The 13,489-nt window shown below is 32.8% G+C and overlaps 1 protein-coding gene and 3 long non-coding RNA genes across 6 annotated transcripts; 1 reads left to right on the top strand and 3 right to left on the bottom strand.

Moving 5' to 3' along the window:
- Positions 5,018-7,694, bottom strand: LOC110270386. Its single transcript, XR_002359862.1, has 4 exons — positions 7,205-7,694; positions 6,815-6,958; positions 6,467-6,555; positions 5,018-5,315 (listed from the first exon to the last, which is right to left on the bottom strand). It is a non-coding gene; the product is annotated as an uncharacterized LOC110270386 (long non-coding RNA).
- On the top strand, positions 5,257-5,959 carry LOC110269830. 2 transcript variants are annotated; one of them, XR_002358589.1, is made up of 3 exons: positions 5,257-5,371; positions 5,474-5,553; positions 5,776-5,959. It is a non-coding gene; the product is annotated as an uncharacterized LOC110269830 (long non-coding RNA). The 2 variants fall into 2 exon arrangements; XR_002358588.1 differs by lacking the exon at positions 5,257-5,371 and having other exon boundaries at positions 5,384-5,553.
- On the bottom strand, positions 9,263-10,437 carry LOC110269829. Of its 2 annotated transcripts, none has more exons than XR_002358585.1 (2): positions 10,320-10,437; positions 9,263-9,500 (listed from the first exon to the last, which is right to left on the bottom strand). It is a non-coding gene; the product is annotated as an uncharacterized LOC110269829 (long non-coding RNA). The 2 variants fall into 2 exon arrangements; XR_002358587.1 differs by lacking the exon at positions 10,320-10,437 and adding an exon at positions 9,683-9,805.
- LOC107633782 lies at positions 10,805-12,770 on the bottom strand. The gene is made up of 5 exons (XM_021117442.1): positions 12,736-12,770; positions 12,498-12,561; positions 11,955-11,971; positions 11,074-11,451; positions 10,805-10,937 (listed from the first exon to the last, which is right to left on the bottom strand). The coding sequence occupies exons 1-5, from the start codon at positions 12,768-12,770 to the stop codon at positions 10,820-10,822; spliced, it is 612 nt and encodes a 203-aa protein (XP_020973101.1). The 3' UTR covers positions 10,805-10,819.

Genomic DNA, 13,489 nt, shown 5'->3' with positions numbered 1-13,489 from the left:
GATGAATTCATTGGTAATATAGTGGAAAAATGAACGATGTGGCACTAATGTTATCGTCGGAAATTTTTTACGGTAATGTCCAACACGATCCGTTTTCATACTAACTATATTCCGTCTTACCGTCGGATGAAGAAAATCTGACGGCAAATATTCACCGGCAATATTTATACCGTCCGATTGTTTTAACGGTAAATCTGATGGTAATTAATTTGTTGTCAGATTTTTTTCTATTTTTCGATAGTAAATCCAATGGTACTTAGCATTTTTTTTTGTAATGTGTTTTATCATTTAAGCCAAGTTAGCTTTGTTGGCAACACAATGCAACTACGTTAAATATAAAGAATACTAGCATGATAACCCGTGCAATTGTACAGAATCCATGTATTTAAAAAATTTATAAATAAAGAATATTAAGATAGAACTAAAATATGTTAGATAAAAATACGTATGTTGTATTAATATTCCGATAACAAAAAGATTAACACTATGTTAAAATAAAATAATAGAATATAACAATCATCTAGTATGTCAATCAATACTGTAACCTATTTCTTAAGATAATAAAATATAATGGATATTATTAGACACCAAAAAAAAAAATATGTCCAATACAGATGTAGTTTACTACTATGTATAATCTTGAAAACATGGATTGTCAGATAGCTATTGATAAGAAAACAAAATATCTCTAACACAATTCAACATATAGTCCAAAACATGTGTCACATAGAGTAATACATAGGAGGCCCTTTTTTTATAAAGTCTAAGATCTTTCAGTCAACAACTCTATGTGCCGGTTCGGTAGGGAGGCCAACTTCAGGTTAATGTTGTCACTTCTCTTTAACTTGTGTAGTTTACAGCATTCTTTCCATTCAACTCCGAACTTTCATTCTCTATTTCTTCCTTCACTTTTTAGAAGGTGAAAAAAGAATATATTCTTGCCTACACTGGAAGGTGGACCAGTGATCTTCCAAACCGAACCATATCCAAACAGTTTAAGATATGTAGCAAAATTATAGGACAGATACTGCAATGAATATTTCATAGTTAGGGTCTAGGGAGAGTTTTGCTATATAATTAATAAGAGATACACAACCAATAACTTCTTTAAGATCAACTTGCCATTCTAAATACACTCAAGTTCGAACGTGTCATTGTCTTCTTATAATAAGCATATAGAGTGTATCTGGTTAGGATATTTAAACATGTTAGTCACCACAGTAAAAGATATCTCTATGTACTACGATATTAAAATCCAAGACATAAGAGAAAAAATTGCATGTAACATTACCCGTTGTCAGACAGTTCTCTTGTTTCATTACTTTCTTCGCTTACCTCAACTAATGAATGGCTTGCACGAGACAAATCTATTGGATTATGAAGATCAACCCCTTCCATTGTGTCATTTTCATCGTCGTCTGATGAGAACTTATCATCAGATGGTTCAGACCCAGACAGCACCATCACATCAGGTGATGAAGGATCACCATTCTTGTTATACTTTATGTGGAATACTCTATATATGTTGCCAAGTGTTTTTTGGTCTATTCGGTAAGCCACATAAAAGTTACAATCGGGGAGAACTTGAATTGGTTGGTTCATGTGATTCCAAAGTGAAATAAAAAAGATTTCAAAACCCACATACCTAAATTGCACAGTGGCCTCTCTATTGACAAAATAGAAAAGTCTAATTTGCTCAAAGAAGCTGTTAGTTATAAGCAGCTGCTCATGGTTTCGTTTCACCTCTAGCACCAAGCAATTATCCAACTCATCAATCACATAGAAGGTTGACCCTAATTCATTTTCATAAGTTGATACAAAACTAGGTGGAAGAGCTCTCTCACCCTATATTCGATGTTATTTCTAAAATTAATTCATGTATAACAAAGGCTGTTTAAAATGCATCACATAATATTACATAATATATTTGGTTACCTGCCCGTTGAAAAGCTGAAACCTAAAAATTATTTCTTTTCCTTTGTTCCAATGTTGTTGGGTTGCTACAACCCTCCTGATAGCACAAAATGGTATCATTATAGGTTAGAGTCACCATGGTAGTTATTTTAAAATCTAGTAAATGGACTACACATTTTTCATACTAATGTGATACCTATTTATACAAACTAAAACGATTTAAGCAAGTATATAAAGACAATCAAAATCTAAGACCGACACATTTTAAGCAAGGAACCAAGTAATTAAGTATACAAAAAATACAAACCAATTATTGAACATTATAAATTTTTCCTGAAAGTTTCACCCCTCATTAACTACTGATTTTTAACAATAACCAATACCTCTAAAAAATATCACTACTTTTTAATTAGATACCTATGAAATCCAAACATCCATCAAGCAATCAACATCATTAAATATCATAGAGAATGCAACTTATTACACTATCCTTTCTCTAATAATGCTCTATTCCTCCAACTAAAGTCCAAGAAACCACCTTACAAAACAACTATACAACACATCTTAAAAATTCTGGAAACTTATGAAATTTGACTTAGATATAAATGAAAAGGCAATAAAATTGAATTAGAACATGAGAAATATTTGACAAAGCATTTAAGAAAAATTATAGATGACATAACATGGAATTTCAACTGACATGAAAATTTTGACAATTTAATGTGAAGGACAGTGAATAGAAAGGTAGATCACACTTCAATGAAATCCAAAATGCAGTGAAGAAAACTAACCTAAACCTCAAGTTAAGAAATAAAATTACGAAGATTGATAGTTTCCAGAAGTTTATTTTAAAAAATAATGGGAAATATTAACCATAATAATATGACCCAGACCCTGAAGAGATTAAGCTAACCCTGTTTTCAGGAGGTATTCTAATGTTGACTGTATCACAACAAAATTTCAGTTTAAACTATTTTTTCACCTATAAATAGTTGTACCTTAAATATTGCTTTCAAATGATAGAGAGAGAAAAGTGAATGATCTTGTTGTTGAACCATTTCTTTTTTCTTTTTTCTCAAATCATTCATCGCCTTTTTTTTCTAAAAAAAAGAGCATATGCATGATAAAAGCAAAACAAATTTCTGATGACAAAACCAAAGTGAATATAATCATCTTCCTTCATTCACAATTTACTCATCTTGTTCTCTTTATGCAGAAAGAGGATATGCATGATAATTAATTCCAAGAGCTTTGGTTAAGAAGGGGTAAAACAGTTAGAGATGAAACCTAGGTAAGTTTGTTGAAATTGAGGGATTTTCTACTAATGTTCAATAAGTTACCTATTTGGATCTTCTCTATTTGCATGCATCATCATTCAGCTGTATGAGATTTCTAGTCTTCGTATCAAGACTGGAGAAGAAAATGAAGATTTTGTCTCTTACTGAAAAATAGAGTATTATAATTAACTAAATCCCGATAGAAGATTTTAACAGAACCAAGAAGAACAAATAATCAAACTAAATAAAAAATAAAATAAAATAATTAGAAGTTCAGAAAAACAGAAACCTGAAAGAATGACAGCTCTTGCAAAGCGTTGGAGAACACTGGATGCGGATTGGAAGCGCAAATGCACAGCGACAGGCGATGAACAACAACACTACCACTGTGAAGGAGGGAAAGGGTGAGAGAAGACCTGTGAATGGGGAGATAATGACCGGCGATGAGGAAGAGACAGGAGAGGGGCTGAGATAGAGTGATGGGTGAAGTGGTGAGGGAAGGACTCCAATTTGGAGAATCTGAGCGGCGGTGAGGAGGAGACTGGAGAGGTGATGAGACCGAGTGCTGGATGAGGTGGTGAGTGAAGAGTCTGAATGTGTAGAGACTGACAACCCAGAAGGATGAGTGTGGAGAGGGAATGTGCCCTAGTGATGGTTGAGGGAGAGACTGGATTGTGGTATTAGGAGTAGGGTTCATTTAGATGACCTTTGGACTTTGGTTTCAACCTGACCCATGGATTCCACTTTAGATACGTTTTAGATTTTTGCAGATAATTATGCTGAGATATATTACGTGTTTTATGAGAGAAAAATGCATACGTTATCAAGATAAGTGTATATTATTAAAATTTTAAAAGGAAAAATATATTATTTTTAAATAATAAATATATAAGTATATATATTAAAATCTATTAAGTATCAGAAAATGAATATTAAAATTAATCATTATGTAAAAAATCTAATCCTTTTTCAAATAATAATAATAAGTATAAATAAAAACTTTATTAATAGTTTACCCTCTTATAACTGGAAAAAAAGATACACATCAGATGTGAATCGGCATGAACTGCGGGGAGTGAATCAATCTTGAAAAGGAAAATTTTCTTTTTTTTTCTAAAGATTATTTTATAAATAAATTGAATTTTTTGAAAATCAAAATGTCTCAGTTATAATTAATTTACTACCATATTATTATAGTGCTATATTCATACTCCTGTACTCTTGTTAGTTTAAAGATTCGTTTCCAATGTGTTTTCATCTATGGTTTGTGTAACCAACAAAATAGTTCATCCACTTATATTGACCAACATCGCCCACCATACGAACTATTATTACGTGATATTTATGGCATGCGTTACAATAATATTGAATGTGCATGTTGTGATTTAGGAAATATGTATAATATATAATTATTATCTAACTATGACATTATTAAAGACATTATATGGGTATACATGTGATGTGAAAATGTGAATATCATTAATGAAGGTAACCATAAGCAAAAAACGATTGAACAAGTGGGAACCGAAAAAATGAAACTAAAATTCAGAGCTGATAAATGTGTAGATTTTTATGGCTCTTGGACCAAATTAAATACAAGTGGGATACTTTAATGAGTATAATTGGACCATACCAAAAATATTAAACCGCAAGACCATTAGATTTTGTCACTTTGTACTACTTGAGTCACACTTTTTTAATTTTTTGGCCGAGCACTCCAAATTTTATGTACATGCTCATTTTTTATATGCATACAACTACAATTAATCACCAATAAAAAAAAATAAATAAATAACTGAAAAAAGTACTTGTAATTGATAACATCCATTAAGGTTGGATTTTTTTCTCCCAAATTACATACATCAAAGGTCATATAAAAAAAAAAGATAAAGCTAAAATGCATCGTTTTTCGATTAATGTGGAGAGCACTCATCATAGTGTCAGAGATAAAAATCATCCTAATGAGTAGTTTTGAGTCTAGCACACAGTTTTGCAAAATCCAAGACAATAAATATTTGTATTTATACCAATAACCTTTCCAATCATTCCATTCACCCAAGACCTAATAAAAAGTAGCACAGTTTTCAATCCTTGGTAAATTTGCCAAAGCATAACAACCCTTACCTGCATGAAGTTAACACATATTCTAATAAGGTACAAATAATCAAATAGAAAACAATGTAAGCACTCTAGTTTGTATATTTTTTTTTCATTCATGCAATATATATTCTTTCATGTTGAATAATCCAGCAACCACAATGACTTTTTAAATCTATTGATAGTATGGGCAAGAAGCATATAAAAGAGAGCAAAGTAAATGTGGCCAAGCATGCAACTGTGTTTCCTTTTATTAAAGTAAACAGTAAGAGCTCAAACTAATCATTAGTTCTATAAAAGATTTGGAAAATTTGGACAATGTATAATATTTCAGTTTATATCTTTCTTTTATCTTAAATACTTGTATTTTGAATTTCGTAATAAAATATATTTTTAAATTTATATTTATTTCTTCTTCATGCATAATACTTATAGCATGTGATATATGAATAATTCTGTTATGTAACATATATATTATATTTTTCAGATGATTTAAAAGAATTATGTGAAAAAAGATTGGAAAAAGAACTCAGCTCTTATAGTGGCGAAGCTACCAAACAATAGAAAATAAGAAGTATGTTAGAGTTGAAGGAAAAAAATATGAAGTTTGGTTGCAAAATGGTTGGGAAAAATTGTGAAATTATGTCACTTAGAGTATGAGTTTTTATTAACATTTGAGTAGAAAGAAAAAGCAAGATATAAAATCAGTAGTTGAGGAATGAGTTTTTATTAGCATTTGAGTGGAAAGAAGGAGCAAGTTATAGAATTGAATGATATGATAGTTGTGTTTTAGAAATAAATTACAGTTTAGATTGTGATGCTAATGTAAAAAATGAATAAAGAATTTTTTTTATGATATAAACTTCATAGCTCTGTTTTTCACTATTATTAACAAAATTTAATTTTGCTTCAAAATGGTAAATCAATCTGCATCTTGATATGGCAAATGTCAAAGATATACCAATTTATAATTAATGAAATAATTTTGCCAAGAAGTAGCTGAATCCAAAACCAAATTCTAATCTAAATTAGTGAATTCAGATTATAGTAAAAAAATTTCAAATGGTGTTGCATGCCACTTCACTTTCTGATCCCAGCCAGAGTTAGCACAATCAGAAACAGTTTCTGAATTCAAAATTGTGATATGCCAGATAAAGATTGTAGTTCAAAAACCATACCTTTTTGTATTTAGTGGTTGAATTTGGTATGTCATTTCCATTCTACCACTTCAAAAGACAAATATTCAAATCCTCGTTTTCAAAGTGAGCTGCAGCCACACCAAGTATAGAATTGTAAGATACAAAGACAACCTAGTTTTATATCATAATTCATTCATAAGACACAAATAAACATAATTACCCATATGGCTATATCTATATGGATATAATAAATTTCAATACTTATACAATGTGATATTAGTGCAACGTTACATAAATTAGTGTGATACTAACATCAGAGAGAAAAATTATAAATTAATATTTAAATAAGTCAAAAATCATCTCACGCCAGAAAATTAGAGAACATACCATTCTTTACACCAATATCTTCCCCTCACCATCAAAACTTTGGTCCACTGCCCAAAATTCCCTCCATGGTTTTTGCATGTGCTAGCCTCTTATTCGATCTACCGCTGTCCTTGTCCCTTTGCATCTTCATGATTTTCTAGGAAACTGAATCAAAACAACCATTGACATATGAGACTATTCACGCAACTGCTACTTCTATTGAACCTTGATAGTGTCTCAGGTGACATTGAGATGAGACCATATTTGCACAAGACACAGAGCACCGTGAGTTTAAGAAAGTAGTTATATTTGTTTCAAAATAGTCTCACATATACCATCCTTTAACTTTGCCATCGAAAAAAATAGCCAAAGACAAGTAATCAAATTTAATTTTCAGAGTGAACATTATACCTATTGCTTCTCTTCAAGTTTGCTTGGGTGTTCCAACCAAAATCCTAATCCAATGATATTGCAATGTTCTACAATCACCCTTCCACAACTTTATGAAGATTTTCCATTCTGCTGATGAGAGAGAGCAGTGTCCATCTTGTACCAAAAAACTGAGGATCCTTGTCAAAACATGGCTGGTAAATTATTGTAATCAATAGCTACTTTGTATATAGAGTAAGAATGCAACATGCTACAACGAAAACAAACTCTCTCTCTCTCTCTATATATATATATATACAACGAAAACAAACTCTCTCTCTCTCTCTATATATATATATATATATTCAACATACGAAAGGTATGAATAACCTATTTGGTGCATGCCCAAAAGAGTATCTGCTGTCTCCCAATTCTTGGCAACTTTTTAAGGGTGTTAAGAGGTACCTTCAAAGCAACCAGCACAGCATACAGTAAAGGTGAGAAAGGCAAGAATTAAGCAATTTCTATCTAAAAACATCTTATTCCGCCACTGGTATATATTATAAATGCTTTCCATTCCCATCTAAGATTGAGTATGGATCAAACTTATGATGTGCTTTTTTGTACCTCTGAATACACTGCAATGCATTGAAATATTAGGGAAAAAATTGGGGATGAGAAGAGGAATTTTCTTGTGCATAATTTGGACCTGTGACTTGAAATTCCCACCTTGCATGGGACAATGAATATGGATGGATTTGCAGCTACAAATTAATTAAATAATCACTAATAATGTACAAATTAAAGCATTAACTAAAACGCCCCACGATAATTTGTCAGTTGAATTGTCCAAAGATTAGAAGCAAAAAGGAATACAAGTAATGTACTACCTTATTATGATGAATATTGGTGCACGAAATTGTGATTACACTTTTCACAACCCCACACAACTAACCAACAAGTGCATTAGGTCGTCCAAGTAATACCTTACGTGAGTAAGGGTCGATCCCACGGAGATTGTCGGCTTGAAGCAAGCTATGGTTATTTTGTAAATCTTAGTCAGGAGATTAATGATAAGAGTAATTGTATTTATGAAAAATAAATAACATGAAATAAATACTACTTGTGATTCAGTAATGAGAAACAGGCTAAGGTTCCGGAAATGCTCTGTCGTCTGAATCTCTGCTTTCCTACTGTCTTCTTCTCCAAACACGCATGGCTTCCTTCAATGGCAAGCTTTATGATCCTCTCGGATGAAAAATACCAGGTACGATCTCTGCACGGCTAATCAACTGTCGAATTTCTCGTCTCAGATGAAAAATACCATGTACAGCTACCGCACGGCTAATCATCTGTCGGTTCCCACTAGCGTCGGAATAGGACCCTTGTCCTTTTGCACACTCACTGCGCCCAACATTCACAGGTTTGAAGCTCGTCACAGTCATCCCTTCCCAGATCCTACTCGGAATACCACAAACAAGGTTTAGACTTTCCAGATCCCAGAAATGCTGCCAATTGGTTCTAGCCTATACCACGAAGGTTCTGATCTTACGAACTCGGTCCGTGGATCAGAGACCCAAGAGATACGCACTCAAGCTGTCGCCCAATGACTACGTTGAGCTCAGATAGAACGGAAGTGGTTGTTAGGCACGCATTCATAGAATGGAGAATAATAATGAGTGTCACGGATCATATCATTCTCTAAATTGAAGTACGAGTGAGTATCTTAGAATAGAATCAAGCGTGATTGAATAGAAAACAGTAGTAATTGCATTAATCCATTGAAACACAGCAGAGCTCCTCACCCCCACCTATGGGGTTTAGAGATTCATGCCATAGAAGATACAAAATGAAGTGTAAAATATCATGAGTAGGGGTGGCAGTGGGGCGGGTAGGGGCGGGTTTTTGCCCTACCCGACCCCGTCCCGCCGTCCTGTTACTCATATACTACCCGCCCCTGCGGGTACCCGTCCCGCCCCTGTAAAAATTAAATAACATTTTAATTTTTACATATTCATATATAAATTAAGACAAAAACTTAAAATTCATGCATAAATTAAAATACAAACATAAGATTTATATAATGTCAATAACTTAAAATTAAAAAAAGCTAATGTTTGATCACTATAAATTTAACACCATTATAAAAAAATTACAACATTAATATAAAAGAGTATTCGATCTTTATTTTTGATCATTTTCCACCGTTCTTGTCCTCAAAAGACAATGACAATCAAGGCATACTTTCCAATCCTTTCTTAAAGGATTCTTCTTACTCATCAAGAGGTATCATCACAATCTCAAAGCTCTCCTCATCTGACCTTAACTTGTCATAAAACTCCACCAGACCGAAAGTAAAGTCAGTGCATCTTTCATATGAACTCGACTGAAATAAAGCCCAACCATCTTGCTCTTGAATTCAAAAACAGCTATCTGAATGAATGAATAAATCTACACACAATCACATTTGGAAACTGCTAGATATGTTTTAGTTTACAAGTTAATTAATTAGTAGCTTACTTTATTTCCATAATAAGAAATCACAAAGTCACCAGAAGGAGATAGCAAGAGAGATTTCAAGGATTGGTTCCTCTTAACTTCCTCTTCAAGATTCTTCAATTCTTGAATCTTTGTTAATGTAAAAGTTGGAAGCACTTTGAAAACTTTACAAAGAAGCATTATAGCATAGGTAAGTATTAGATTGTAAATACTAGTATAAATTATAGAAGTACTAAATTTTTATTGTTCTGTTGATCTAAAGCATGAATATGATAGCCTCATTCTCAATCTAACATATATAACTAGTTGCAACATGCCAACATCATGAAAAATACTAGAAGCAATAACAATTTATAATGATAAAGAACTGCAATCAAACACATATAAACAAAATTGTAATTACAATGTCTCTTATTCTCATTCAAAATAAAAAATTAAAAAACTGCAATTAGACACATAAAAGCAAAATTACAATCACAAAGTCTCAAATGCTCAATCAAAATGAAAAATGAAAAACTACCATCAGAGACACAAACAAATTGCAATCAACAAAGTAATTCTCAATCAACAAATTTACAACAAAATTCTCAATCAAACACATATAAACCCACTTCAGCACATACATTTACAAAATTGAATAAAAAATTATAAAACTTACTGTCACAGACTCAGAGAGACAAAGAGAAGGGGCTCCGATGACAGGCTCACATGCAATGGCGATGGCCAAGCTCACAGCGACGGCAACCAAGAGATGAATCTGTGGAAGACCAAAAAAGAACTTAGATCTCACAATATGATGAGGCTGAAGAAACTCAATGACATCAAAGTTAACATCAACATCAAACTAAGTGCATATTTTGTTAACCAAGAAAACAGAACAGTATGTAGTTTGTAATTCTCTCCATAGTTAGAACACCATGACAATTGTAAAATCAGAATAAAATCAAAATCCAGAATCCAGAATAAAATTAAAATCAAGCTGTTTCACTTACAAGTCCCATTCTCCTTTTTAAGTTTTAATAAACAAACACACGGTTCTCATAGCGTTGAGTTCAATTGACATGCAATCAAAGTCAAAAATCAATCAGAACAAAAACAGAACAACACTTAAGAGCATGAGCATTGAGCACAAAAAAATGACTTCTGAACAAAACAAACTCAGAGTAGCCAATTAAAATTCAAAAACGAAGAACAAAACATGATTTCTGAACATTGAGGGATGAGGAGTGACCACTGACCAGTGAGCAGTGAGCATTGAGGATTGTTAATATGATTTCTGAACAAAAAATTAAAAAAAAAACGAAGAACTACAGCAGTGTGCAGATCTAAAGCTAATCATTCAGTATTTCAATATGATTTCTGAAAAAAAAACGAAGAAGCTTCGACGAGCACGACGGACAAGAAGCCATTACCTTCGAGGGACGAGCACGACGGACGACGGCGACGAGCACGACGAGAGACGGCGGGCAAAGCGCGATTGAGCAGCGAGAAGAATGGACGAGGAACAGGGGAACGTGGAGAGGGGCTGGAGCACGACGAACAGACGAAGCTTTTGGGCGCGACGGACGGCGGCGGCGGTGGAGGAGGCTAGGGTTTTTTTAGGGGAAATAGGAAGAGCTCTGTTCTTTTTGAGGGTGAAGACGTGAAGTGAAGAGAAACTGAGAGTGATGAGAGGACTCACTATGGTCTTGGAGAAGAGCTGAGGAACAGAGGAAGTGAGAACTGAGAAAGGGGTTCCTAACCCTAACTGAGTGAGTGAGGGTGAGAACTGAGGTTTCTCCAAACTAACCCTAATTCGCCAAGAATTATGCCAGTTCTGGCGTTTTACGCCAGAAAGTTTTTGGCTGGCTTTTAATGCTAGTTTGGGTCATCAAATATCAGGCAAAGTATGGACTATTATATATTTCTGGAAAGCCCACGATGTCTACTTTCTAACACAATTGAGATCGTGCCAATTGGGCTTCTGTAGCTCCAGAAAATCCACTTCGAGTGCAGGAGGGTCAGAATCCAACAGCATCTGCAGTCCTTTCTCAGCCTCTGAATCAGATTTTTGCTCAGGTCCCTCAATTTCAGCCAGAAAATACCTAAAATTACAGAAAAATACACAAACTCATAGTAAAGTCCAGAAATGTGATTTTTGCATAAAAACTAATAAAAATACAATAAAAAGTAACTAAAACATACTGAAAACTATCTAAAAACAATGCCAAAAAGGGTATAAATTATCCGCTCATCAAATATGCCTAGATAAAAAAATATAATGGATATGTTTAGATAAAAAAAAATTATGTACAATACAGCTATAGGTTCCTATTATTTGTCATATTTAAAACATCAATTGTCAGATATTTATAAAAAACAAAACGAAACATGTCCAATATAATCCAAGATATAAACCAAAATATGTGTTTCCGCAGGGTAATAGATAAAGAGCCATTTTTATGTAGGAATTAAAATCTCTCGATCTCCAACTCTAAGTGCTGGTTCAGTATGGAGGCTAGTCTCAGGATAATGTTGTCTCTCCTCTTTAACTTATACAATTTACAACATTCCTTCCACTCAATCCCAAACTTCCACTCTGAATCTCTTCCTCTACTTCTCAGTAAGTAGAAAAAAAGATATTTTTTCCTACACTGGAAAGTAAACCAGTTATCTTCCAGGCAAAACCATGCCCAGATGGTTTTAGATATGCAGCAAAATCAATGAACAAGTAATGCAATGAATGATTCATATTTAGGGATTCAGGAGAGTTTTTCTATATAACTAATAATAAATACAAAATCAATATTTCATAAGTTCGCTAAAAAAAGAAATGAGTTCATTAGAGTTAACTTACCAATCTAGTTGTACTCAAATCTGAATGTGTCATGGTCTTCCTATAGTAAGGAGATGGAAGGTATCTAGTGTAGGATACATAAACATGTCAGTTACCATAGTAAAATATATCTCTATTTACCACGATACTAAAATTCAACTCATAAGAGAAAAAATTGTACATAACATTACCCGTTGTTATGAAATCTAAGTAATGTTGTCGAATTTGAGGATCTTTATACTAATGCTCAGTAATTTACATATTGGAATCACTTGTATTTGCATGCATCGCCATTCAGCTGTTTGATATTTCAAATCTCCTTATCAACACTGTAGGAGAAACCAAATATTTTATCTCTTATCGGAAAGCAGATTGTATTACCAACACGATCCTTTTCATACTAACTATATCCCGTCTTATCGACGAACGAAAAAAATCTGACGGCAAATATTTACCGACGATATTTATACCGTCTAATTATTTTTAACAGTTAATCCGACGATAATTAATTTATTGTCTGATTTTTTTATTTTTCGACAGTAAATTCAATAGTACTCAACGTTTTTTTTTTTGGTAGTGTGTTTGATCATTTAAGCCAAGTTAGCTTTGTTGGCAATACAATGCAACTACGTTAAATATAAAGGATATTTTCAAANTTAATATTTAAGTGCGGTTAAATTTTAACCAATTTTGAGTTAGTTAATTGTTAATGGTTGTATATTTATACATGTGATGGTTGGTGTATGTAATGATACATTGTATCTATTCACACAATAATAAAAAGTCATAACCATTTAATATGGTACGTGACTTTAGATTATTCATATATTCACACGATAACAAAGACTCATAACCATTCAATGTGATAGGTGACTTTGAATTATTGATGCAACATATATATATTCTTTTCACTCAAAACAAGTTAAGTAAGAAAATTGTTTGTCAAGTCTTCTTTTTTTTTAGTTCAAGAGAATTTAAGATTTTTTATTATTAATAATTAAAAAATTTATAAA

This window comes from Arachis ipaensis, chromosome B03, assembly GCF_000816755.2.
Source record: "Arachis ipaensis cultivar K30076 chromosome B03, Araip1.1, whole genome shotgun sequence".
In the NCBI taxonomy this organism is placed as follows: Eukaryota; Viridiplantae; Streptophyta; class Magnoliopsida; order Fabales; family Fabaceae; genus Arachis; species Arachis ipaensis.
Note: the sequence above shows the minus strand (reverse complement) of the source record. Positions and strands in the feature narration are given on the sequence as shown.